We start from the raw sequence: 27,482 nt of genomic DNA on the forward strand, positions 1-27,482 counted from the left end.
ATATTAGTGGTTCATATAAGTAGACTTTGTATAAGGCTTAAATAATTTTCTTTCTTTTGAATTAATTTTTGGAATGTAAGTTAGTCCAAAAATCTAATTTTACACAAACACACCCTCAAAGTGTGTGTAATACAAAGGAAAATAATTTTCTTTCAAGTTTGGTTAACTGAATAGTGGAATATCTTTTTATTTAGTGTATAGTTATTTAAAATTCTGAAAAATATTTTAAAAGTGGTCAAAGGTTGTTTTTTCTTTACCCAACATTAGACTTTTACCTCTAAATTAAAATACACATTCAGTGATGAAATATTCAAAGGACCAATAATAAAATTAAGAAGGTCAAAATAATGGCAATTAGGTTAAAAGACAAGTGGGCAAGTGGTGTCTGTTCTATGGACCTCCCTTGTTTAAGTTACTTCCTTACTCGTATGATTTTCTATTAAAATTTGACTCTACTTCTATTTTATTTGTGGTGAACAATCGGAGAATTTTAGTACCTCATTTGATTGACAATTTTAATTTTTTTATTTTATTGGTAAATATTTAATTTTTCACCTTGATCACGATTCCATCACAATGTAAATTAGGCAAGGTATGACTGGAAGAAATTATCGTGACCCACTAAGATTTTGACCCTTCTCTTCCCTGCCTTATAGTCACCTCTAAGATTCCAGAAGTTTCGTGTATGTCTTTGGATAAGTGAAATTTAACAAATAATCCGTAGTTATTAATGGTGCAAGTTGGGCAACTAGCTGAACTTATCTTGTTGGGTAGATGATCAATTTCTAAACTATTACCACTTGTCTTATAGAATATTTTAAATCATTCTTTCACTTTCAATCCTGTATGACAAAAATCTTGTACAGTGTAGATACAATGTTTATATTCGATTCTATATAACACAAATATTACACAGTGTAGATACAATTTTTATTTAGAAGTTTTTGAAGAAAGTATGATTGTGTCTTGTGCTTATTGAAAGTGATTGCCACTTATTTCGTAGTGTACCTTTCACATTATATTCTTTGGCCCCATCCAAGAAAAAAAGAACATCAAGTAATGTGCTACTTGTTGCCCTAATAGCAACATTTATATTTCGATTTCATAAAGACAATATAATGGAGATATTTACCTATTAAAATATCTCACGGTTCTTTTATACACTCAATAATTTGTTTGTCCACATGAACTGATGGACAAGATAAGTTTTATTTTTAGTTTTTGACATATCATAAAAGGATTTAGTGAGCGTTAGGCTCTAAGTAATTTTTGAAAATAACTTGAAAAACATTTGAAAATTTGTGTTTATTCAAATAATTTGTCATTACTTGGCAAATACCCAAGTTCTAAGTCCCGTTTGGTCCCAAATTTCTAAATATTCTTGACAAGTTATTTTTGGGAGAAATTTTGGTGAAATTGTACCATGCGTTTGACCCAAGTTTTCTCAAGTTTTGGTGAAATTTCAAAAAATATTATTTTGTACTAGTAAGTTCTAAAAATTATTTAAAATACCCATAAGTTTGTGTTATCATTTTATAATGAACATGTTTCGTTAAAAAAAATTATAATATAATTGATAACAATCAACAACAACAAAATAACATTATATGCAAGAACAATACATTAATCGAATTAAAATATTTTTTTTTTTCAAATCTTGTCATTCAAACTATTCTTTTTACGGAGAAGGTAATACCAAACTATTCTTTTATAAAATCTTGGTTGATTATATTAATGGGGTAAATTGGTAGATAAATATTTAGTTGGAATTAATAAATGATTGGTGTTTTTATAAAATATAAAAATTTGAGATTATTTTTAAAATTTTAAAACTTCTAAAGTTCCCAAGTTCTACTTTTTTTTTTTAGAACTTGGAAATTTTGCCAAAAATATTTGCCAAGTAATGACAAATTGTATGGACAAACACAAGTTCCCAAATATTTTTCAATTTTTTTTCAAAAACTACTTGAGGCCAAACACTATCCTAAAAAAAACTAGAACTTGGGAAGTTTTAAAAAATTAAAAATAACCCCAAACTTTTATATTTTATAAAAACATCAACCATTTATTAATTCCAATTAAATATTTATCTACCAACTTACTCCATTAATATGATCAACCAATACCATAATCCCTCTTAAATAAAACTTATCTATGGAATATTTTTTGAATATGAAAGTGATGATATGATCGTTGATGAAAATGATGAACAATCGACTCAGAGTAACATATTGCTTCGTCTTTTCGGTCATCTGATCTAGAAATGAAAGCTTGCTGGAAAGAGATTGGTCATAGAATGGGAAATATTTTATAAAAAAATAGTTTGGTATTACCTCCTCCGAAAAAAATAGTTTGAATGACAAGATTTGAAAAAAATAATAATTTATTTTTAATTCGATTAATGTATTGCTCTTGTCTATAATATTATTTTGTTGTTGTTGATTGTTATCAAATATTTTATAAGATTTTTTTTAACGGTTCCATTATAAAATGATAACACAAACTTCAAAGTATTTTTAATAATTTTTAGAACTTATAGATATAAAATAATATTTTTTGAAATTTCACCAGAATTTGAGAAAATTTGGGATCAAACACATGGTGAAACTTCACCAAAATTTCTTCCCAAAATAACTTGCCAAGAATATTTGATAACTTGGAGCCAAACGGCACCTTATCATTTTTATTTCTTTATTTAGATTTTGTCCCTATTCCCTTTCAGATTGTCTAACGTTTTATTGATTTATATCAAGATATCATGTGACTTTTGTAGTAAGCCTTTAATCTAACATTTTCTCATAATATTATCAATTAGTCAAAAATGATCTCTAAGCCGTGGTCTGAAAATTCCATGTGTTTGTAACAAAAATTGTATTATTTACTTAACATTTGTGACAAAAAGTAACAACTAACAAAAATTTCTGTAATTATTGATTTATCATGGGACGTTGGTAAATTTGGAAATTAATAACATTACATTCAAATTTGAAAATTTAAGCCTTATCTTCTCTGGGCTTCCCGTCGAGGAATTGACATAACAGAACAAGTGCTACATAAAATTAGCAACTTTTAACCCAACATTAATTAGCAATTAATAACCAAAAAATAAATTGGCACCTATTAGCCGTAATAGAACGTCAATTTTTAGTATTTTTTTAATCATGCAACAAACTAGCACTAAATAAGGAGACGTGGGTTAAGTTTTTTTTCTTATGTATTTTTTTACACTTGCAATTTAGGAATGTCACGTTTCAGTTTTCCTAAATTTTCTAATCTTTGTTCTATAATAGTGTATTAAAAAAAATCGACACTACTTCAAACTAGGAACATCAAGAGATAGATGACATCTTTGATTGTTTTGAATCATCAGAGCAGAGAATGAGATAGTAACAATAATTTTGTGGATTATTCCATGAAAGTGATGGTTATCAATACAAATATTGATTTCAATGGATTCATTCAACTGATTACAAATCACCTAAATGTTGATATTTTCATTAATTCCTTGGAATTTCATTACAAAATCGATGACGCATCAATGCCGATGTTGATACGAAATAATATGGGATTGCAAGTATACATACAATTGAAGAAAGAATCAAAAAATTTCAAAGACTCTCCATTATACATAACTTGAAAAGTTATTGACATACATTATACGCTTTCGTTTATTGATGTTGAAGAAGTCATTGTCAATATCCGTTTAATGGTGCCAACAACACAAACACTTTAGATTTGATTGAATACAATAATATAGCTGCTCGAGAGATTCGCATATTTTAAAGAATGCGATATTATTGAGTGTGTTACTACAGATACGCCAGTAGAAGGTAAAATTTACATGAAAAAAGAAATTATGATGTCAAACATAAAAAAATCATGTTATTCGAAAAAAGTTTCAATTTAAGGTGAAAAGATCAAATCATCAAGGTAAAAATAAATTATGGATAATTAATGTATACATTATGTATCTTCTAAAATCAATAATTCAATTAGATTTTTATGTATAATAATGATTCATTTAAAGAATATTGATTAATAAATTATAATTTTATATATACATTATCGATTGTGTATACATAAAAATATTTTGTATTCATTAAATTAATAGTTGTATACATTCAAATGTTAGTTCTACTGCAATGCATGCACAATTATGTATGCATTAAATATGAAACCTTTGTACATTCGTTCCATTAATAGTTGTATATATTCAATTGAATGGTTTCTGCACCAATGTATACACAATCATGCATTCAAAATAACAATTCATGTTTGTTCTATTTTAGTATAATATGTATTTAATATTTATTGATTGTTTATTTTAATTCATTCTAGGTACTTTTTTCGATGCCTAAATAATAAGTGTTCGGCCTCGCACAAGTCATAAGGCGAGCCCTTGTGAATTTTTTCTTCTTCTTAGAACATAATAATTTCATTCCTGCACAATTAAAATAAGCAAAACTTACTCCACAAGCAATCTGTGTGTTCAACACATTGTATGCCTCCAACACAAATAATAACAAACAAGTAAACTTGTGTAATCATTGGTGAATACAAAATATTGTGTGTTCAATGACTGAATACATTCAATATAAAATTGTTATACACAAAGAATAAAAACTTTATAAAATTAATATTTATCATGATTACTAGTTTAGTCTATATTAAAAAAAAGTGTTGAATAAAACTGATTATACAGATACAATCATTAGACGAAAGTTGCATTACAAAATCAAACTAATCGGATATTGAAGTGTATTTGTATGGGTAGAACTTAAAGTTGTTGGTGGAGAATTAACAAAATCGAAATCATCATTTTGATTTTTTATAAAAATCTTACGAGAGCCTTTTTTTTACTATGTGATTTATACAAAAAAATCAAAATTTAGGATCGAAATTTTCAGCCAGAAAAATTGAAAAACTTCAATTCCACAAATCACAAAACTCCTCAATGATTTAGGTAAGAAAACGCTCAAAAGTATATATTTGTATACAAGATTTAGTAGAGAACAATATCAGATTTGCAGAAACAGAAAAAATTCAGGAGTAGAAGAGAAAATTAAGGAGAGAAGAAAGGAAAAAATATCGTACGAAAGGATTTAGTAAGAAAAAAAAAAAGAAGGAAGAACTCTATTTTTAAAACGGTTGTGAAAAAATAGAAATGATAAACTAAATAAGAAGAATAATGTGTCTAGAAAATAGGAGAGAGAAAAATAAAAAAATGACTTAACTTTTCATAAAAGAACATGGCTATTGGATGCCAATTAAATATTAAAAAATCTTTTTTTGTCAAAAAAAATAAAATGGGCTATTTATTGCCAAATTAGCCTATAAGTTGTTATATTGTGTCAATTTTTCCTGTCCCGTTTTAGTTATTCGTGGGCCTAAAATGTACAGAAGGAGGCATGACATATTTCATCGGCCCACGCCAATTGGACTGTTAGTTAACTTCTCTGGCCTTACATTTCTTGGCTGAAGTTAGACCTGCTGCTGCATACAAGTTCTCCATAATAATTGGGCACAAAAGTGTTATTGTCATGCTAAAAGATTATGACTTGCATACAAATTCTCCTCTGCTATAAAAAAGATTAGGTCGAACAATGTCACAAAATAATGAATGTTACGTGTACTTGAGTGGCTTGTATTGGCAACCATCATGAAGCTTGATTGAATACAAATACGCTCATCGTAAGCATTTACCTTATGGGTCAATACATATTGCTCGACTATCCAAAAATATTGATTGTATGTGTCTCATATCTCTAAAAATATGAGAGGATCCAACACATATTCGGTGACATTTTTAAATAGTCTTAGGTGTTGATGTTTGTTCCAAAAGAAACATCTAATTTAATTAAAAGATACTATTTATAGCTGGATTAATCAACAACTTAGGGGTCATTTGATTGATGAAATGGAATAAACAAGAATATTACAGTATCCTATATAATTATCTATCCACCTTTTATATAAAATAACTAATTCTATCATTTTAATATAAACGATGAAATAAAATAATTTTAAAAATAACTAATATTTATAATTAATTTTATATTTTATTTTGAGATTATCGTTCTTATCCCATCAATCAAATGTCCCTCAGTAATGGAAGAAAATCAGAGAGACGACTCTAATGAGTATTTGTTTTGTCGCTTTTGGACATAATTGATTTGCACAACGCAGAGTTTTGCTACAGTAGCACATGATTATTATTTTTTGTCCTAAGCATTGTCCTATTTTGCCCATGCCAATGTCTTTGTTTCCTTCTAAAAGTTATTTTTTTCAAAAAAAATTAATGATTATATTCTCAACAAAATTTTCTTTCATATCTAAATCTAGAATAAAAGATTTTTAATTAAAAACGGAACAATATACCGGTTTCCTTATAAAAGAAGATCTTATACAACTTTTATTTTTTACTTTGTAACAGTGCAAAAGCATCTACACACCACCTAAACCAACTATGCATTGACCAAAATCTCTTGAATATGCTTTTTACTCTCAAGTCTATTCCATGCACCCCAAAAAGCAGTCAAAATGAATCACCCCAATCCACTTTCTTTTCTGGCTATTCTTTAATCATTTTAAGAAACTAGAAGCGGCCTATTCTTCTTTTTATTATCATTTTAAGAAACTTTTAGTTTATGAGTTGTAAATCACAATATTTTACTTTACCAGATGTATGAGCTTTAATTCTTCTTAGTAAGTGCGGCAATTGACAAATGTGTTGAGAAGTAGTTAAACGTGTGGGAGATAATAACAAAATAATGGTGTGCAGGGATGGACCGGCTAGCTCCCTTTTATCTTTTTTGCCCTCTCTCTCTACCAAAATGGGCGTTCTTCAATTCCGAATTAATGAAGAAATAAAGAACCACAGAGCCCCCAATTTTTATATTGGAACTTCTTAGGTTATATATGTTCAAATTCAACTCTCATCCTCAAACATAATACAACATCCAACATTTGTACAAAGCATTTTTCAATAAAGAAACCAAACATAAGATACGATATATGCTTCATCAAAACTCTAGACGAACTCAGCCAAAACTTCATGACTGAAAGCAAACCAACTCCCAACTCTTCTTCACCTTTTCAAACTCCTTGTCAACCATACATATTATACATTGTAGTTGCTTATCAACAGAGATCCATATATTGTTATACATATATTGAAGAACACTTACTTCCTAAGCGTTTTTTTTTTCCTCAAAGAGGCTCCTGCATTGTTACAACTAGTGGACTTCTCACTTCATGCTTCCCATCTGACCAAATTATTGAGCCACTTTTCACTATGGAACTCCCTGGTGATAGCTTTATTGCCTCTGCTTGTACTCTCACCAGAAAATTATGCTTCTGTCCAACTCTTCTAAACGCTAGCTTCTCCGGCTCCACTGTCACTACCATACCCCTAGGTGGTTTCACAATCACGTTGTACACTGAATTGGGATCTCCGACGTTTGTGACTGTCCTAATGAAATGTGTGGACAACTTATGCTTTCCATATTGTTGGAACACTGCCGAAAGCGAAGGGTAATTCAAATTCCCTACATGGCCTGCTCTTTTCGCCTTGCTACAATCTGAATACTTCCTTGTAACTACTTGAATATTCTTAGTTGTGTAATTGGAATTGCAGAGGAAATCGACGTAGTCGTAGGAAGTTAGGTCATAAATCAAACCAGGGTCCATTGCCTTTTGAGGGTGCACATGTCCTGCCCCAAAATCCATCACAGTCGACGAATTTCCAGTTGATTCATCCAGCATAATTTCTCCCCGATTGTCCACTGTATATGCAGTTGTCATCAATGCTGATCTTATAGCTGCTGGGCTCCATCCCGGATGGGCTGCTTTCAACAATGCTCCTAGTCCAGATACATGTGGGCAAGCCATGGAGGTTCCTGATAAAATGTTGAACTCTGTTCGACGTGTATCCCATGGAAGCCCGCTTGGCCCAACGTCATCGGGCCAAGCAGCAAGGATGTTCAATCCAGGTGCAATCACATCGGGCTTCAGAATTTCGGGTGTCTCTGGGTTCGGGCCACGGGCTGAAAATGATGCCACTACTGGTGCTGGCCGTACATTTAGACGAGTACCTCTGAACAGAATGGTCGCAGTTGGCGGTGACTTGGACTTTGATGCTTCTGATATGTACTTCCTTATCTCGTCACCGGCAGAAGCCCCAACTGCCGTCGCAGGTAACACGTGGCAATCAGCTACTAACCCTTCACCATCGAATACTCCATTGGCTATTATCATCCCCATTCCACCTGCTTTCTTCACCACTAAACCTTTTGCAGCTCTCGAATTGACGCCTCTGTCACACAATACGATTTTACCTTGTACATAATTTGGGTTTAATGAGCCTTCTAAACATAGTGAAGACGAATATCCATCACTACCTTCACTTCCGGCGTAAATTAGTGGGTAGAGTCGGTGGGGAGCTAACGCCGGGCCACCATAAATGCTCACTCCAGGAATTATCCTACCATTTCCAAGTTTAACGTCCGCAGGGAAATCACGGTCAATTGTTCCCGCACCAACATTGGTTACCCAAGGAGCGACGTTGGTTACTGTGAGGCCTCCAGGCCCGCCGTTTCCGGCGGAAGCAGAGACGAAGATTCCGGCATCGGTAGCAGCAAAGGCGGCAATGGCAATTGCGTCGAGGTTATAGGGAACAACAACTCCACCAACGCTAAGGGAGATGACATGGACACCATCAGCAACGGCCGCGTCAAATGCGGCGAGGATGTCAGCGTCGTAACAACCTGAAGCCCAGCAAACTTTGTAAGCAGCTAGACGAGCCTTTGGAGCCATCCCAGCAGCAACACCACGAGCGTAACCAAGAACAGACGCCGGAAATACGTACCTCCCTGCCGCAATCGAAGCTGTATGAGTTCCATGACCATCCGAGTCTCTGGGAGATCGAAACTCGATAGTTTCGTTCATTTTCCCATTTGTAGCCTCATAACCACTGGAAAAATATCTCGCTCCAATCAATTTCCGGTTGCATGAAGTCGCCGGAAAGTCTCTGCCAGCCATACACTCGCCTTTCCACTTTGCCGGAACAGGACTAAGATCACGATCATCAAAGCTCTTCCTCTCAGGCCAGATCCCAGTATCAATTACTCCAATAACAAGGTCAGACCCATAATCTGATTCCTTGAGCAGCCCAGCACTATCTGTACTAGTCAATCCAAGAAATTCAGGGGATCTCGTTGTTTGAATGTGCCTAACTTGTTCAGGAATAACAGCCAAAATCCCAGTTAAATCCTCAAGCTTCTGAGCATCCAAAGTCGACAATTTAGCAGAAAACCCATGAAATACATTACTGTAAGTGTGAATAATGCGATAATTAGCAGCACCTTCACCAATTTCTAGCGAATGGGTATCCGCAGAAAGAGATGTTAGAGCCGACTCGTACCAGTTCTCATGGGTCGGAAATATGGAAGGTTTAGCATCGTGTTGGACGTGAACTATAAAAGTTCTAATTGGGTCATTAGCAATCGATGAAGCTGAACCAGTGAATACTAAAAAAGAAAGGAAAAAGAAGAGAAATGAAGAAAACGCCATGAAAGAGGTGTTAAGTGAGCAGAAAATAGGCGGCAATGGAGTGAAGTTTCATAAGAAGAAGAAGAGGAGTGAAAGTGCAAGTGGTTAGAGTAGAGAGTATATAGTGAAAGAGAGGGAACTGTGGTAATACACACCTCCCTGAGCTGGAGAGAATGAGTGGATATATTGGACCCAACTTAAATCATAATTTTAAAATAGTGATTTTTATATTTCTTGATATTCAAAATTAGAATTTGAATTAACATTTTAAGATATATATTTATTATAATTATAATAATATTAATTAATTAATTCTAAAGAAATAAATACATAAATCAGGTAGTGGAAGTAAGTTTTTCTTTTTGGATCTTCCATTCGGTGATTAGTGCCGCATTGAAGGGCCTTCGTGTTGAGTGAAGTACTTTCTATTAAATATTTTTTTTATTTTCAAAGTTTCAATCTTATATTATTTTTTATTAATGAAGGAGCAATCGCTTTTAGTGGTGAATGAAGTTACAGAACTTATAGAGGATCTTCTAATAATATTATTATTATGATTATATTTATTGTGTAATTTATTCCTTCATTTCTACATTATATTATATGGTATGAGGAGTTGAGGACAATATAATACACCATAACTTAAATGTAAAAAATTAGGGATCTGTATAGAGTGATTTTAACTTATTTGGAATTGTATCATTTCTATTATTATTAAATTTTATATTTTATATTAATTCTTGAGATTTGGAAGGGTGGGGGCTTGCCAGGAATTTAACAGCCTTTCATTTTCTCTTCTGTTGATATAATTTTATAGTCGTCTTGAATTTTGTGGAACCCATAATGGCACTATCATCCTTTGTTTTTTCCTTTATTTCAAAGAGACAACAAGTGTCCCCGACTTTTACAAAGAATGAGAGAAGTCAGCACTAAGTTTGAAATTTATTAACGTGCTTCTTTTTCTTTTTTTTTAATGACACAAGCGGTGATTAAGTACCACTAATTTTTAAAAATACAAAAATAAAAATTAATTTTGATATGAGTGGATTTAGAGAATTTTTAAAATACAGGTGCACTCTCAAAGAAAGAAGACAAAATAATACTTTGAGTGAGAATTGATCTTTATTTTTTGATCTAGAAAATATGTACCTTTAGTTTTAGGGGAAAAAAATTATGAATTCACGTGCCTTATAACTTTCATTATAAATTCGCTCTTGGGCAGAATCAAGTTTACTCGAACTTCTTTCAATAAAAAATATTATTTAATCATAGGTTAATTAATTTTTTTTAATATATATAGTAGATATTAATTTTTTTTATACTTTATTTTAAATTTCTTAATGAAAATTTTAATTTTACACTACTGCACATCATCCTCTTCATATATATTTCATTTGTGAGATTATAAGTATTATTGTTAATATGGAGTAAGCTACCACATGATAAAAGAAGAAAAATTGGTCTGAAATGATTTATTCACGTGCTTTAGTTTTTGATAGCGCAAATTACATGCGGAACACTACAAAAGTCAAAATATGCAATACCACAGCTAAATATTTTCCTATTATTATAAGATTTTAAATCTCAATTATCTTTAAAATAATGATCAAATTCTGAATTTGTTAGCTGCTTTTAACTTGGTACAAATTGCCAAAAGATTCAATTCTTGTCTCAGAGTTGTAAAAGAAATTCTTAAAAGTGTCCAAAATAGAACTCTAAAATATGTCATGCAATTACTAGAGTTAATGCAGAAGAGCAATGAAGTGGGAAGAAGCAGGAAAGTGATGGCGAAATTTGCTTACAACTTTATAAATCTATATGTACCTCTATTTTCTTCTCTAATAAGGGAACCGTTGTCACTACTTTTTGGATACTCTCTTAGTAGAGAAATATAAATTGCATTAAACAGATTTATGTGACGAGCTAGATAAAAAAGATATGTACAATAATATTTAACTCAAAAATTTTATTGAAAGATTCGTTCTTCAACCAACTCTATTGTCACCGAAGTGTCAATACCTTTCTTGTTAATTGCGCTTTTGGGTTATATTGGCACTTCTGTATATATATTTTTTTGCGTAAAAAGGAAATGAATGATTGGTCCGTGATCCCACTAATATGATCATTAGACAATTGCTTTTGAGTACAAAAGACAATATATTTTATATTTTAATTTATATAATTTATTTTATCGATATAAAATTTAAAATGGCAGTTATATTCTATATTATAAAGGATTAAATAAAATAAAATAATATATAAAGAGCTAAATTGAAGAGAACAATAGAATATCAAAATTAAGAATTACAATTATTGGAACTAATAATATCAAATATTTTATTTTATTAATACCACATAAATTGAAAAATATGAATATATTTATAATTACATAAATTCAATGTTTAATTATATTAATTTACGACATTAATCTCAATAAATTTTGTATCAATTGAATATAATTAATTAATATCTATTTTTCTATTGCTTAAAAATGATAAATTGATACAATGCAGACGCTAAGTAAATATTTTCCCATTATATTTTATATCCGGACTATGCAGGGAATGAAATTTTATTTTTTGTTTTTAACACAAAGTGAGAGAAAGCACGTGAGGTGTAAACTGTGAAAAGGAGACATGGTCGGCCAGGTCTCATTCTCATTAAAATAAGAAAGAAATAGATAGATACCAACAGAGATCTTGTTCCACTGTCTTTTTCCCTATATAGTTTGACACATCAATTAAAACATAGTTTAGTAATATTAATCATAAGGAGTACTTAACCAAATTACCTTAGTATCTCTTCCTTAAATGAGTAATTAGTAATTATGTAGATGAAATTGAATGGGGAAAAAAGTCCTTAATTACTAGAGGGAGTTTTTTTTTTTGATTAAAGTGACATAAAAAAGAAGTAACAAAATAAAGGGCTCCAAGAGAAGAATATTGTTAGGATTGAGATCTTATGGTCTTATGGACCCGATCGATGGCAGCACATAGTTGAACCAAGTGAAAAATGTTGAATATTTTTCTTGGTTGTGTTGGAGAGTAAAAAAGGCAAGTAGGTAGGTACATTAAGTTCATGTGTGGGGTCTGTGAAAGACTATTGTATGTAGTATTTTTTTATATTTTTTGCAACAAACTATTTTCACAATTTAAATTCGTAATATTTTGATCACATAGAAATAACTTTATACCAATTACGTTAAAGTTTCTCTCACCTTTAAATATAGTGATATCGAAGTAGCCTTTAAATATATACCAGGTGATAAACAAGAGTAGTTCGAAGCATTGTATATCTTAAATTGTGGAACATGACATCAATGAAATTAGTTCTTTAAAATGAAAAGAAATAAAGTGTAAAGTAAGGCCACCCCATAGAGTTTTGAATGCAACTATTTAAGAACAAACATCATTATCATTATCACTATGGGGAGTTTTGACATATAGAATGGTTTCAAACAAACAAAGAAGGGAACAACTTTATTTCGTTTTAATAGGATCTAACTTTTCCATTTTGAATGTTCTCATCTTTTAGACTTTCGTAATGAGTATTGATAATCTCTTCATTCAAAATTAAAGTGCTTTTTATTTTCTTGATGACAGAAATAAAGTAGAGGTTTCAACTTTCGGATTTTGTGGAGAAGCTTCTTTTCATCTTTTGCTCAAACAAAGTGGATATATGGTGGGTGACATTGAATAAGAAAAAGGATATTATTCCTAATTTAACCTCAAAAAACTAGCTCGAAAGTTTTAAGATTCAAAATTATATACGAGATATATTATCATTTCACCCATTGATGCGGACTATTAACGTCTCTGTATGTCTAGATCTGACAATTAAAACGTGTATAAGATACTGACAATTGAGTGAGACAAGAATTGGATCAACTTTATGTTAGTAAAGTTAATAAAACACAGAATCTGGAAATTTAATGCAAGAACAAAATCGAGCCCACTGACTGCACAGTGTGTCCTTAAAGAAATTATTCCCCTCAAAGTACCTGAGGTTTTGGAATCTTTCCTCGCAGGATAGAACGATTTACTCACCAAAGTAGAGGTACTGCTAATTTTTGGTGACTGCGAACCACTTGATGACTGTATTTCACACGAGTTTTAGGAAGTGCAGAAAGAAGAAAAAGATGGTATATTCAGAATTTCGTATGGAACATTCTGAGGATTAAGAGACATATATATAGACTGTTTGCACCTTTTAAGAAAAGGCACCTGTTGGGAAAAGATTTGTCTGTTGAGAAAAGGTTTGCAACTTTTCGGACAAGGTTGCAACCTTTCAACCTAATTAATTAAATAAATAAATAATATTAATTAATTAAAATGACCGAATCCGTAGCCGTAGCCGAAGCCAAAGCCGAGCCGAGCAAGCGACGACGAAGGCGGCGCGAGGGGAGACCATCTTCTTGACCCTTTAGCAACATGAAGGAGTGCTTCTACTTTTAAGTAGGAGACTTTTCATTTCCACCACCTATGTGGGACCAAAGCTTATTTAATAAAGCAAGAGATAACATATCATTTTCTTCTCCACTTCTTTTTCCCTCAATTTCCCATTCAAACTATCAATTAAACCCAACACTTTACTCTAATCATAACAAAAAGAAATGGATAATTGTCGTTCATAATTCTCACCAAAGCGAAACTCTAGCACACTGGTGATAGAACTCTGGGACATAGATACTACCATGTTTGATTTTCTTAGGATCGATCCTAAATTCTTTGTATAGTATTTTTTTCTGCTGATAATATACAAGATAGGGATCTATGTCAAATCTCAACACCTAGGCTTTATAACCCAAATGAATGACATTATGATTAATAAATAACATTGTCTACAAATTAGTTTACACATAATAGGTATTCAGGCCTGCCCCTTTCTTCAAAGAAATGAAGCAAATTAGATTGATTTTCAGCTGATAGACAAGATTATCCATAGGATAACTACGACATATTCTAGTAGTCTGTCTTGTGATGGAAGCTTTGCAAGTAATAAAAGAATTGCCCCATAAATAATCCTTACACTGGCCAACAGAGGAAAGTGGCTTTGGTCTCTCAGGAGAAAATCTATTTGCTAAAGAAATTTGGTGATTTAAATGTTAAATGAGGTAGAAAGTGAAATGTTTCATTTTGTTGGGAAATTAATGTGGCAATTGGTTGAGAAAAAAATATGTGTTTTGGAAGAAATTGGTAAATGGAGTCTATCAAGATAAAGATTATGAGAGTAATTAGTCTTTTGACTTCAAACTCAGTCACCAGAAGCTACAACACCATGGTAGTTAGAGTAAGCTGGGACGCTAATCATATGGTGCCTAAGCATATGATAATCTTTTGGTTGGCCAATCCAGGCAGACTCTTTACAAAAAAGAGACTCAACATATTACATATTTTCATTGACACTGATGAATGTTGCTCGTGTGAGAAAGGACAGGTGAGATTGTGGTTGGACAAGTCGAGAATCAATTGCACTTACAAAAAGTAAATGGCTGCTTGAGGTACAACAAGAACATGAAAGATGGTCGGGCATCCATATCAAGAAAATGGGAATTTCACAGACACTCCACTCACTTGCAAGCAGACACTAAAAGATGTTTAGAAAGGAGCTGGCAACAACAATCTAAGGATCACAGATATACGATACATATAACGTACGTTTATTGATTTGGTTGTTATCAATTTTGGTTATTAATCATATAATAAAATCAAAAAACAAGATGGGGAATAGAAAAACAAATTAATTAGCAAACATACACCTGTCAACATCATCCATCATAATGTACTTGTCCTTTCAAATTGAGTCTTCACTAATAGTGAAGAAAATGAAATCAAAATCGGAAGAGCCAAAAACTGGATCATGCCCCCAAGTTGATTCCCTTAAGCCCCTTAAATTATAAATAAATTTTAAATGAAAATATATATAAGATATTTAAAATTGTTACTAAAAATAATTTTAAAAATACTATGTATATAATTATCTCCACCACCTTTTTTCCCACAATATAATGGTCCAACCCGCTAATGATATTATCTGCTTTGGGTCTAGACCCCCACAGATATAAAACGAGTTATTAGAGTATAAATTTTGCTTACTTATATACTTAACATCTCTATTGTATTTTGCCAATATGGTCGTCATATCTTAAACTAGGGTGTCATATACACCCCACCGTCTTCGCTGAGGTTTGTCCCATCATATGAGATTTGCCTAGACTCAACACTGAAGTTTGCTCCCTCTTATCAGTATTTGCCTAAACTTAGTTGAACACTGGCTTGCATCGACAAGTCTGATACATGAGTGACTTTGATGCCATTTGTAAGGCCTAGTCCGCTAGTGATATTTCCCTCTCTGGCCTAGAACCACACAACTTTAAAATGCCTCACTAAAGTGTAAGGCTTGCTTACTTATATACCTAACATATCTATTGTGTTTTGCCGATGTGGACTTCATATCTTAAACTAAGGAGTCACATACACCCCTTCTTATGGACTCAACGTCCTCGCTGAGGTTTGCCCCACCACATGAGATTTTTCTAGACTTAGAACTGAAGTTTGCCCCGTCTTATCGGTATTTGCCTAACCTTAGTTGAACACTCGCTTGCATTGACAAGTCTGACACATGAGTGACTCTAATACCATTTGTAAGGCCTAGTCCGCTAGTGATATTGTTCTCTCTGGTCTAGACCCGCACAACTTTAAAACGTGTTACTAGAGTGTAAGGTTTTCTTACTTATATACCTAACATCTCTATTGTGTTTTGCCGATATGGATTTCATATCTTAAACTAGGGTGTCACATACACCCTTTCTTATGGACTCACCGTCCTCGTTGAGGTTTGCCCTACCACATGAGATTTTCCTAGATTCAGCAATGAAGTTTGCCTCTTCTTATTGATATTTGCCTAAACTTAGTTGAACACTGGCTCACATCGACAAATTCTGACACACGAGTGACTCTGATACCATTTGTATGGCCCAGGCCACTAGTGACATTGTCCTCTCTGGCTAGACCTGCACTTTAAAATGCGTCATTAAAGTGTAAGGCTTGCTTACTTATTGTGTTTTGTCGATGTTGACTTTATATCTTAAACTAAGGCATCACATACACCCCTTCTTATGGACTCACGGTCCTCGCTGAGGTTTGCCCACCACATGAGATTTGCCTAGACTCAGCATTGAAATTTGCCCCCATCTTATCGGTATTTGCTTAAACTTAGTTGAATACTGGCTCGCATCGACAAGTCTGACACACACCATCTGTAAGGTTCAGTCCGCTGGTGATATTATCCTCTCTAGCCTAGACCCGCACAATTTTAAAACGCGACACTAAAGTATAAGACTTGCTTACTTATATATCTAACATCTCTCCTATATTTTTTGCCGATATAACACTTCTTATCCTAAGCTAGGGTCTCACACATACAACCTCCTTCCTGATTTTCAAAAGCAAATTAAACCATTTTTTTAGTTTTAAAACCAAGTGTGAGATGACTTTTGAATACTTCGTTATTCTAATAAGTGATGCAGTAAAAGATAATTTGAGCAAGCAATCGGAAATAAAAGATGCAGGCCTAATAACAAGGAATGTAGGTAATACGGACCTGGACTCGATATAAAATAGAACAATTTGTTTGCAAAATAGAAGATTTTGCATTTTGGGCTAAACTTACATTGGACAATCGGCCTCCACCACTAGGAGCCCAACTATTTCTAGTCCAACTCAGCAGCCATACTATTAGAAACATAAATTCTCACAATTCCTAACAAATTGGAGATGCATATTGTTTTTTCACCAACTTCACAACTAATAAAAGACCCTGCATATTGTTTTTTCACCAACAAAAGACACTGCATATAAAGTAAATGAGAAGTCTAATTTCTGTTATGTCTTCAAGGGAAACAAAGTTTGACCTTTTTTCGCATCAATGGAAGTTTCTGATCATGGAGTTTCCTCCCCATCTTCTTCTCCTCCTCCTCCTCCTTCTTGTTCATCATGATATCCTCCAAGTTGCTTCCAGTAGAAGAAATTCAATTGCCTTTTATACTCATAATCCTCACATGTCATTCCCAAATGCAAATCTCTACATTTGATACAGAAAATTCTCCAGCACTTGGGACATGCCCTAATCGGATATGCCCTTTTGTCATCAACGAATGTCCCAGTACAATCCATAAAAGGGCAATCAACAACCATTGGCGAAGCCAGAACTTGCGTTTCTCGAAATGCATCTCCTACTCGAATAAGAAATTCAACTGGCACTATTGATTCGAGATCCAAAATTCCCATGCAATCGGAAACAGGGCACTTCATCAGCACATTATTAATATCCTTGTTGATTTCTTTACCTATATAATTCTGTATGCATTCTTCACAGTAATGATGATCGCAATTGGTGCCCTGAATCAATGTGTTTGGCTGCGGAAATGCATCTTCACAGATTTCACAGAAAGTACATGAAGATTCCCCCTTTTCACGAATACTATTCTCCAGATTAATAACAGAATGCTTCGTTTCTACAACTTTCTTACCAGTGGAGTTATTAGAGATTGATTCCAAGTTCTTACCTGAATGAAACTGAGCTGAATAGAAGAGAATTTGTTGCAACTCGATATCATCATCTTCGCTCTTATAGTCATTCTCCTTTTCGTTATCACCGATGACGATGACATCAGAATTCAGCGCCGGACCATCAGTTTCCACTTCACTGGCATTCAAGATTTGCAAATCTGTTGATTCCCTTTCGACTTCGTTGGAATTCAAGTTTTGCAAATTCGTTGGTTCCATTTCGACACCACTGGCACCAGCAGGTTTCTTAGATTTATGCCTTCTGTGGAGTGTGCGCAACTTCTTAAACCATATACTGCTATTGTGTTCAATCTTTGGCTTCGGCTGCAAAAATTTGGATATGATACGACGCTTCATTCGGCCGTCAATGGAGGCCTATATTTCTTTCCCACAATGCATTTAAGTTGTTTATATATTGTTTTGCAAGATCTTGTATTTAATTACTTTTACTTTTTTTGGGTTTATATTTAATTTATTGTTAGGGTTATAATTAATTCGGATTACATCAAATTTACAATAGATTAATGCAATAAGCGCGTTTTGTATTACGTGTCCATCGACGTATTGGTCAAGCGAAAGGGTCAATAAGACCAGGCCGCGTGTTAAAAGTGACATAATATGTCTAGTCGAATCAAACGTGTATGCCTCGTGTACAACTGACGTGTTCAAAAAAAAAATAGAAAAACGTCAACTTCAATTTGATTGGTCCAAAAAAAATATCATGATCACAACTCTTCCAGCTCAGCATAAGTGACACATTTAATTAATTAAATATCGTCATGTCAATTTTAACCTAATCGATAAAAAAAAAAGTCCTCATCACATCTGGTTCATCTGAGGACAAGTGACATGTTCCATCCAATCAAATATCGTCATGTCAATCATAATACGATCGAAAAAAATTATCGTGATCATAGATATAACACAAGTGACATGTTCTGGCCAATCAACTATCATCGTGCCAAGTTCAATTTGATTGGTCGAAGAGAATTTATCCTCATTACATCTCTTCCGTGTAGACAAAAATGACATGTTTGAGTCAATCAATATAATCATGTCAATTTCGATATGGTTGAAAAGAGTCCGTCCTCGTCACAATTTTTCTAACCTCCAACTATATATAAGTGTCTTCGTGAGGATCCTCGTGGTTTGCATGCTATAGCCTATAAGTGCTCTATGTAGATCAGAGACAAAGGCAAATCAAATATCAAAGTGTTAAAAATTGAATTTAGTGAAAGCAAATACAAATACAAAGGGTTAAAAGATTAAATTCACTTTTTCGTGTCCATCAAAGTGTTTATGGCAAATAAATTTATAATCGTAAAAACGAATAAGAGGACTACAAGTAACGATAACCCTCATTATATTTAAATAAGATTTCATTCTTAATTATTATTTTCTTGGCTGAAATTTTATTGTCAACCGTAATCTTTTTCATTCCTTTTTCTCCAAGTATGATATTGTGGTACTTTTTTTAGTCAACTCGGTTGACTTCAGCAGGAGATGTTCCCAACCACAAAATGGAAAGGTAAAACAGAACCTCAACTACCATATGCCTTGCTAGAAAAGCAAAGGAACAAAAATATATGTAGAAAAAAGGGATACAATAAAGAGAACAAATTAATTAAAGGAGTTGTGCTGCAGATTTATAACCAACGGAAACTCAATAATGATACCCCGAATAGTCATTTCAAAGAAAAGACAAACTTTTAAGAAGCAAATAAACTATAAGAGGAATGATAACATTCTAAACTAATTGCAATATTTGAAGCGTTGATAGCCATAGTCGGAAGCACACAACATGCATGCATGGAGGAAAACTTGAGCGACAATAATGGAATTTTAAGTTGCACAAATATGTCGAGAGCTGTGGTCCAATCCACAGCGGTAGCAAAATGAATGCCGACACCTGCAACAGATCCAAAATTACTGAGAGTCAAATTTAATCCATTTGATTTGGTCTCTATGTATTAAAATTTTCATTCAACGGTAAATAAGCACATATGCTTCAAATTTGATCCTTATTTTATTTTTGCATCAACTTAAAACCAATTGTATTAATGAGTGCGCAGTGAGAGAAGATGAAATGGAAAAACTACCGGCAAGTTAGTTGCAAGCAGCCATCACCCTTTTCAACATAGCATTTGCACTTAGGACATCTCCTCCACTTCTTGTTCTTAGCAATTCCCATCAGCATCACATCTTCTTTCCCTTTCTCGTTTGATCTGCCCAAACGCTGAAACTCCTTGCACTCAAATCCCTCATGCCACGACACATTGCACTGAGCACAGAACAATCGATGGCAATTAGGACACTCAGAGTCTATCACATTTTCACTCCCATCAACAACCAACATAGCCGAACAGCCCTTGTAAGGACAATGCAATTTCATCGAACCCGAAAACAGAGATTCTGCAGACATAGCATTCTCCAATCGATCCAATACTTCCTTAGGAACAATTTCTCGCCAGAACTTGGGTTTAATTACGGCTGTACAAGCAATATCTGGACACTTTATAACGCTAACATTTTCTTGTACTACTTTTCTAGTAACATATTTGGTAACACAGTTTACACAGAAAGAATGTGAACAAGTCCCAGTCACGAACATTTCGTTTGCGAGTTTGTTGTTTGTACAGATAGTGCAGAATGTTCCAGAAGATTCTCCGGGTTCCCTCTTAACACTTTTAAACTTATTGAATACTGAAATTGTGGCTGCGGAATATAAGGCCTCTTGCAATTGCAATTCCTCAGCATACATTTCATCTGAAATTGGAAACAATTGCTCCTCATGATCAAATAATGCTGAGAAATAAAATTCGTCCACATAGTCTAATCCCGCCATCCGTTAAATCTGATTTTTTGCATTTGCCAGTGTCCCTTCTCCAGCTTATTATAGGGAGATGATTACATTGGGAATCTGAAAAGCTAAACAATTCCCTATGCTGATTTTTTTGAGAATCTAAAAGGGCTTCAAGTTTACAATGCAATTTACTTTTTTTTTTGATAATCTAAAAGGGCTTCAAGTTTACAATGCAATTCACTTCATACAACGAATAATGTTAGGTCCTATCCACTTCAATGAGGATTCACATCTGTATATAGAAACAACTTCCATTATTACGGACTAGACTAAATAAATTTTATGGGGATTTTTTCATATCGAACGGTGTTATCTTCCAATTCATCCCTTGAACATAGCACGTTAGATCAAATGTGCGATATTAATCCTCAAACTAGACATTATACGACAATTACAAAATGACACTTGAAGGTTTCTAGTTAGAGAGGTCAAAAAAAGAAAGACATTATTGACATTTCCACCACTTCCGATCCTTAAGTACCCTGTTCAAGATAGGTCTATTACACAACTAATTTCACCGGTCAAGCTACAAAATGCTATATCCTTCACGTGGATCTAGAGCAAATACTTATCAAATTAACAATTTAATTAACTTTAAAAGTTAAGAATTTAAGTGATAAATGTGTGTATTAACCTTAATACTCTTCACTGTAGAAGCCTAGATGGCTAGATCACCCCTGCATTTTCAGTAATTAACAATGTCATGATGTGTCTCTCAAAAAATGATAACAATAAAAATTTATAGAGGCAAAAAATACAAGAACGTGTTTTTAATGGAATAAATGTCCATTATTCTGTAATATTTAAATCTTTACCGTGTTTGCCTTCCAATAAATTCGATAAAACAAAAAACAGAAAAGTTAGGAGAATTCCCCAACTTTTCCAGTGGGTCATAATAATAATTTATAAGCTGCATAAATACTTTTGGGTCCCATTTTGTAATATATGTCTGAACGTGAAAATTGTGAGTTTTGTAACTCATAAATAGTTAACATAATAAAATATTATAACGACCCAAACATGGTAATGAAATATTGACTTAATTCACATTCTATCATTTTGATGATCTCACAGCGCAAAAGCATTGGCCACTGCTCATGTGATGGAATAACAATAAAGCATTTTTATGCCTAATTATTGCATAAAAAGGGCAGTTCGGAGCATTAAAATTTCAGCTATACGCAGGGTCCAGGGAAGGGCGCGACCACAAGGGTCTATTGTATGCAGTCTTACCTTGCATTTCTTCTAGAGGCTGTTTCGAAGGCTTGAACCCGTAACCTCCGAGTCACATGACAGCAACTTTACCAGTTACATGATCCCTAATTATTGCATCATATACTAAAATATATAGATCAAGCTTTTCAACACCGGCCACATTAGAACTAAGAAGTCTTATTAGGTCCAGCGGTGTCGGACGGCTTTGACTGAATTTGAATGAATTAAAATAGATTAAGTTAGTAGATAAAAGGTCATTAACCCATCTTATATTTATTTTTTCTGAAATGGACGACGTCAAAACAGATTAAACAATGTGTCATAACATAATCTATCTAATTCTTACCAAAAAAAGAAGTCTTAAGTTTTTTTTAATTACTAAATAATTCTTTTAAAAATATATTTACTCTATGTCTTTATATAACATATCAAACAATTAATTAATTAATTAATTTTAAAAATTCCCATATGATTTCTTGTGATTCAATTTGGACTATATATAAATTCAACTTTTAAATGGGCCGAATTGGGTAGATTAATTTAAGCGGCTCATAAAATGAATATTATCTTTGATTCATATACTGCTTTCATCTTTGATTCATTTATTATTTCTTTATCGATTTGTATATGCATGATCTACTCTTAAAATTTCAAAGTATTTATAACTTAATAGTCTCTTTTAACTAAGAAAACTTGATATAAACTACATATTTTCAACTACCAAGTTAGATATTTTTATATGAAATAAACGTAAGATAGTTTGGTAAAGGTCGTTTGCAACATTTATGCCACATAGAGAGGGAACGTGCGTATAATACATCTTTAGGATCCATCATATTCATCGTATTAATGGATTAGTTTGATTTATCTGAGAAAAGATGATAAGCTTTTTTTAATCCGTTTTAGTCCTATAAAAAGAATGACATATTTATATATTTTAAATGATTTAAAACTTTGTCGGCTTGCTTGTAATCCTTATCTTGCTCACTTTAATATGAACAAACTTTCATTCAATCATTTCTTTAGTTACATATTGTGAAATCTCAAAAAAAAATAAAAAAATTATATATTATGATTTTTTTAAAAAAAAAAAATAGTTACATCTTGATATTAGTTTTTCCATACGCTACTAATAGATTAATATAGCATACGAAAAGGGCTTTCAGTTGGCGGAAACTAATTACACTGTCAAAAATAAAAACAATTTTTTTGGATGGTCAAATAATCCTAGACATTTAGTGAAACTTTTTAGAGTTTTGTAGAGTTGGTTGTTGTATGTAAGAAATGTGTAGAAGTTCTGGAGAACTAGATATTTGTTCTTTGGAAAAATTTAGATAGTTAGAGTAATAGATATTTGTAGAAGAGGTTAGAATAGTCTAGATTGTTAGTATCTAGAATCATCCCTACACAACTATAAATAGGGGTGGCATTAAGCATTTGTAATTAACCCGGAAAAAAATCCAAAAATCAAAACAATTTAAAAAGTCTTCTTTCTTAACCAAATTCTTCTTTCAAAATTTTCCTTCTAGCTACTCTTCTTTAGTTGAATCTATCGATCTTAAATAACGATTTTGGACTAGCAAAAGGCTATTCTATACTCACGCAATCTAAAGGCTTTTGCCTCACATCACCCTTTCAAAATATCTCACGAAATTATCTGTAATAAATTATAAATTTTGAAGGTTTTTATTTCTTTGTAACATTTCACGACAATCAACTAAAGTTCGAAAATAGAAAATGGACAATCATCCTCGTCATCAATTATTGTCACGTAGGAGACTTTAATGGACTTATGCGCCGACATCAACATCTTCGACAGCTCATATTGTCACTTATAATTATACATTTCGAATATATACTTGTCACCTCAATTCCGAAAACAAAATTACTAAGTAGTATGGTGAAATCACAAGAAACTTTCGTTCAAACATATATATATATGGAATAAGTTGGATCAATAATACTAATATTATATTATTCGAATGATTCTATTGGAACCAATAAAAGAAATTGAGAATAAAGTAAAATGAAAACGAATTATGAGAATGTGAATATAGGTCGAGTATTTTTCTTAGAATATGCCAAGGGATTTCGCCGTTGCTTGTACTCATCCAATAGAGCCGAAGTCTCACTACACCGCCGCCGGCCATCGTCTCCACATCGGCGAAAAGATCGTAACATTTTCTTAGTACAATTCTCAAGTTCTTTTATTTCATCCAAATAAATCTGCCTGTTTCTACACTCCACACTGCAGAAGCCCAGATCACCCCTGCATTAATTAATAGAAACATTATTAATTAGCTTTTTGCCTAATTCAACCTTAAAAACTAATATTTATGAAGTGAGGATTTTGACTAAGCACATTGTTAGAGTGTAAACAATACCCAACATTAGGTAAATGTGTTGGGATTGGCCTGACTGTGGTACAATGATAAAATTTGATATTCGAACAAAATGAAGAAAATCGATGAAATTAAGCTAGTCGATTTCTTTTGTAAGTTCTCCCTCTATTTTGATATTTTTTTTTAAATCTTATGGTTTTAAGATATCATATCATGTGAAAAATTAGTAGTGAAATGACGAGTTTAAAAACAGATGATTTTAAATCCAAATGTCTTTTCTTATGCAGACATGAGGTAACTAAGTTAGTAAATGGTGAATCAATAAGTTTCGCTCCTGCCTCTGCTTTCAAGAGGAATTCTATCATCCATGTGGAAGATGTCATATAATAAGAAAACAAAAGAGACATTTTTTAAAAATGAATAACAAAAAAATTAAAACAAACAAATTGAAACGATAATTATAACATACGTACTTGTACATGTAAACTTCTTTGTCGAGCCTCAAAGTCTTGTTGCAAAGGAAACAATATTTGAGGAAACTACAATTATGTTCAATACTGATAGATTCCGCAGGATTTGTGTGGAAGATGGGTTTCACTTTGGTGAATCTTGAACTATACATAATTAAAACATTATTAGGAACATCTGCTTTGCCTTGACAAATTTTCTTCTGATTAATTAGAATTTTCAGCCCAACAGCAACTGATTTCTGACCCATTTTAAGTTTTAGGATAAGCAGAAAAAAAAAATAAGGAAGAAATTGAGAGATGAGCTAGTAAGCACTGAAGGGTGTTTGATATAAAGCAGATAAGTGGGAGGGTATAGATTGACTAAAAGTAGGGACAAACAAGTCAATTTATAAATATTATTTTATTTTAATAATAAATATAGATGTAATATAAAACGTGCTATAATGGAAAAGGTCCACGTTATTGTATTTGTATATCACATGGAGCCCACGTAAGTAAAATTAAATTCGTGGATACTTCTAGAGTACTTGTACCTTAACTTTTTTCCCGTGTTGGAACATGGATGAAAATTAAAAAGCGTTATACTATAGTAATAATAATAAAAAATTGAAGAAATGTTTTGGCCTTATCCCTTGTAAACAGTGTGTAAACGTGGAAATTGTGGTTGTAACTGCAAAATAATATATAATCGAATAACGAATAGTGTGTTTAATTTGTCGTCATTTGCTTTATACATGTTAAATTATTTGTTTTTAATTCTATTTTGATTACATTTTTTAAATTAAAAAATTGTTGGAAATAATCTATACCTCATAAATATAGAAGTTTACATATATCCTAACTTCTTCATATTTCATTCATAGGGCTATAATGAGTATATTATTAGTGTTATTTACATAAAAACTTTAATTAGCATCAGTGATGCATTGGGAGCAGACGGTCGAATTTGAGAAAAGCAGTTCTTAAAGCTCTAAGGGGGTGTTAAAGTTCAATATTTTTGGACATTAGATAGAGACCCATGAGTACTTGCAAAATAATAAACTTCAATATTTGAATCATTAGTGAATTTTTAAACTGTTAGAGTAATTAAAAAAAGCTAGAGATTTCTGATGATTTTCCGATTATTTTTACTAGGTATTGTTGAATTCTCATGCACGAAGATAATCAATTCAGTTAGTGTAGTACATCAAAAAATGATTGAAAATGTCCATCTACAAAGCAAAGTATGGTTTTTCTTAACAACTAAATTTGATTAGAGAATTTAGAAGTACTTAAGCTGACCCAACACCACACTAAAGGAAATTTAATTGATTCTTTATAACTCTTGTAATAAAAAAAAAATTCAGCCATCTCAGTCCAACAACCATAACATGAACAATTTGTCTGCACGAGTTATTTGACGATTATATGAAATAATTATTACAAAAAATAAAACTAAATGCACGAACAAAATCTTGCATTTAAGCTTAATTAATATTACAAATAGTTTAGGTGGCAACCTACCGGTTAATAGAACTCACGACACAAAATTTTGACCGTGAGGAAAAGAAATTCATCAATACACTAAAAGTGCATAAAATAAACCCATCTAATTAAAAAGAAAAAAAAAGTTGGAACAGTTATGACCTTGAATCATTTGATAATCTAGTTTACTTAATATATATAAAGTATATATTTAATGTATATTTTATAATAAATATAATATAATATACATATCTATACACAACATATATATTAATGGTATATATGTTGTGTATATTTTTCTGCCAATTTATATTATTCTAATATAAAATTAAGTGCATTCAGTAATATCTAATTAAGTAGATAAGTACTCCTCCGTCCCATTTTAGTTGTCATATTGCGCTTTTTGAAAGTCAATTTGACTAATTTTTAAAGTTAAATTATATTACTTTAACTCAATATTATAAAATAAAAATTAGATATTCAAAAACTATACGAAAAGTACTATAAGTTACAATTTTTTCATATCAATATAACAAAAAAATATATCTTAAAATGTTAGTCAAAGTTCATATAGTTTAAATCTCAAAAAAAAATCATGACAGCTAAAATGAGACAGAGGGAGTACATTTTTTACAAGATCCTATCTCATGCAATGTAAGTTGTAATTTACACCTTGTTTGGATGGTTGTTACCCGTTGTATTGTATTGTTAGTTTAAATACAATGTTTGTTTAGATTATTACTTAAATTCTATTATATTGTATAGTTTAAATCCATCGTCAGGCAACGACGAACAAATCAATTTTATGTAACGACAAATTTGGTGTGTTCGTGTCGTTTTCTTAATATTTTCTCCTCATTTGGTCTTTATTTATTATTTAATAATTATATTTCATCTTTTACCCTACCTTTTCATAATAACTCTACCCGTACCATACTTTTCTTGTAAGTTCTATTATTCAAATCATGGATGTGTGACATTATGTAACGACGGAAAACAATACAATCTATCC

The 27,482-nt window shown here is 32.2% G+C and overlaps 4 protein-coding genes across 4 annotated transcripts; all 4 read right to left on the reverse strand.

The window, feature by feature from the left end:
• Nucleotides 1-6,965: 6,965 nt before the first annotated feature.
• On the reverse strand, nucleotides 6,966-9,707 carry LOC129895032 (subtilisin-like protease SBT1.5). The gene has a single exon (XM_055970661.1). It carries the CDS (start codon nucleotides 9,568-9,570, stop codon nucleotides 7,210-7,212), a length of 2,361 nt encoding a protein of 786 aa, XP_055826636.1. The 5' UTR covers nucleotides 9,571-9,707; the 3' UTR covers nucleotides 6,966-7,209.
• Nucleotides 9,708-17,146: 7,439 nt separating this feature from the next.
• Nucleotides 17,147-18,508, reverse strand: LOC129896136 (uncharacterized). Its single transcript, XM_055971970.1, has one exon. It carries the CDS (start codon nucleotides 18,471-18,473, stop codon nucleotides 17,490-17,492), a length of 984 nt encoding a protein of 327 aa, XP_055827945.1. The 5' UTR covers nucleotides 18,474-18,508; the 3' UTR covers nucleotides 17,147-17,489.
• Nucleotides 18,509-19,958: 1,450 nt separating this feature from the next.
• Nucleotides 19,959-20,961, reverse strand: LOC129893848 (E3 ubiquitin-protein ligase RSL1-like). The gene is made up of 2 exons (XM_055969269.1): nucleotides 20,216-20,961; nucleotides 19,959-20,025 (listed from the first exon to the last, which is right to left on the reverse strand). Exons 1-2 carry the CDS (start codon nucleotides 20,959-20,961, stop codon nucleotides 19,959-19,961), a joined length of 813 nt encoding a protein of 270 aa, XP_055825244.1.
• A 2,971-nt stretch (nucleotides 20,962-23,932) lies between these two features.
• LOC129895424 (FCS-Like Zinc finger 17-like) lies at nucleotides 23,933-25,332 on the reverse strand. The gene is made up of 2 exons (XM_055971140.1): nucleotides 25,010-25,332; nucleotides 23,933-24,463 (listed from the first exon to the last, which is right to left on the reverse strand). Exons 1-2 carry the CDS (start codon nucleotides 25,252-25,254, stop codon nucleotides 24,232-24,234), a joined length of 477 nt encoding a protein of 158 aa, XP_055827115.1. The 5' UTR covers nucleotides 25,255-25,332; the 3' UTR covers nucleotides 23,933-24,231.
• Nucleotides 25,333-27,482: the final 2,150 nt, after the last annotated feature.

This window comes from Solanum dulcamara, chromosome 7 (assembly GCF_947179165.1).
Source record: "Solanum dulcamara chromosome 7, daSolDulc1.2, whole genome shotgun sequence".
Lineage (NCBI taxonomy): Eukaryota > Viridiplantae > Streptophyta > Magnoliopsida > Solanales > Solanaceae > Solanum > Solanum dulcamara.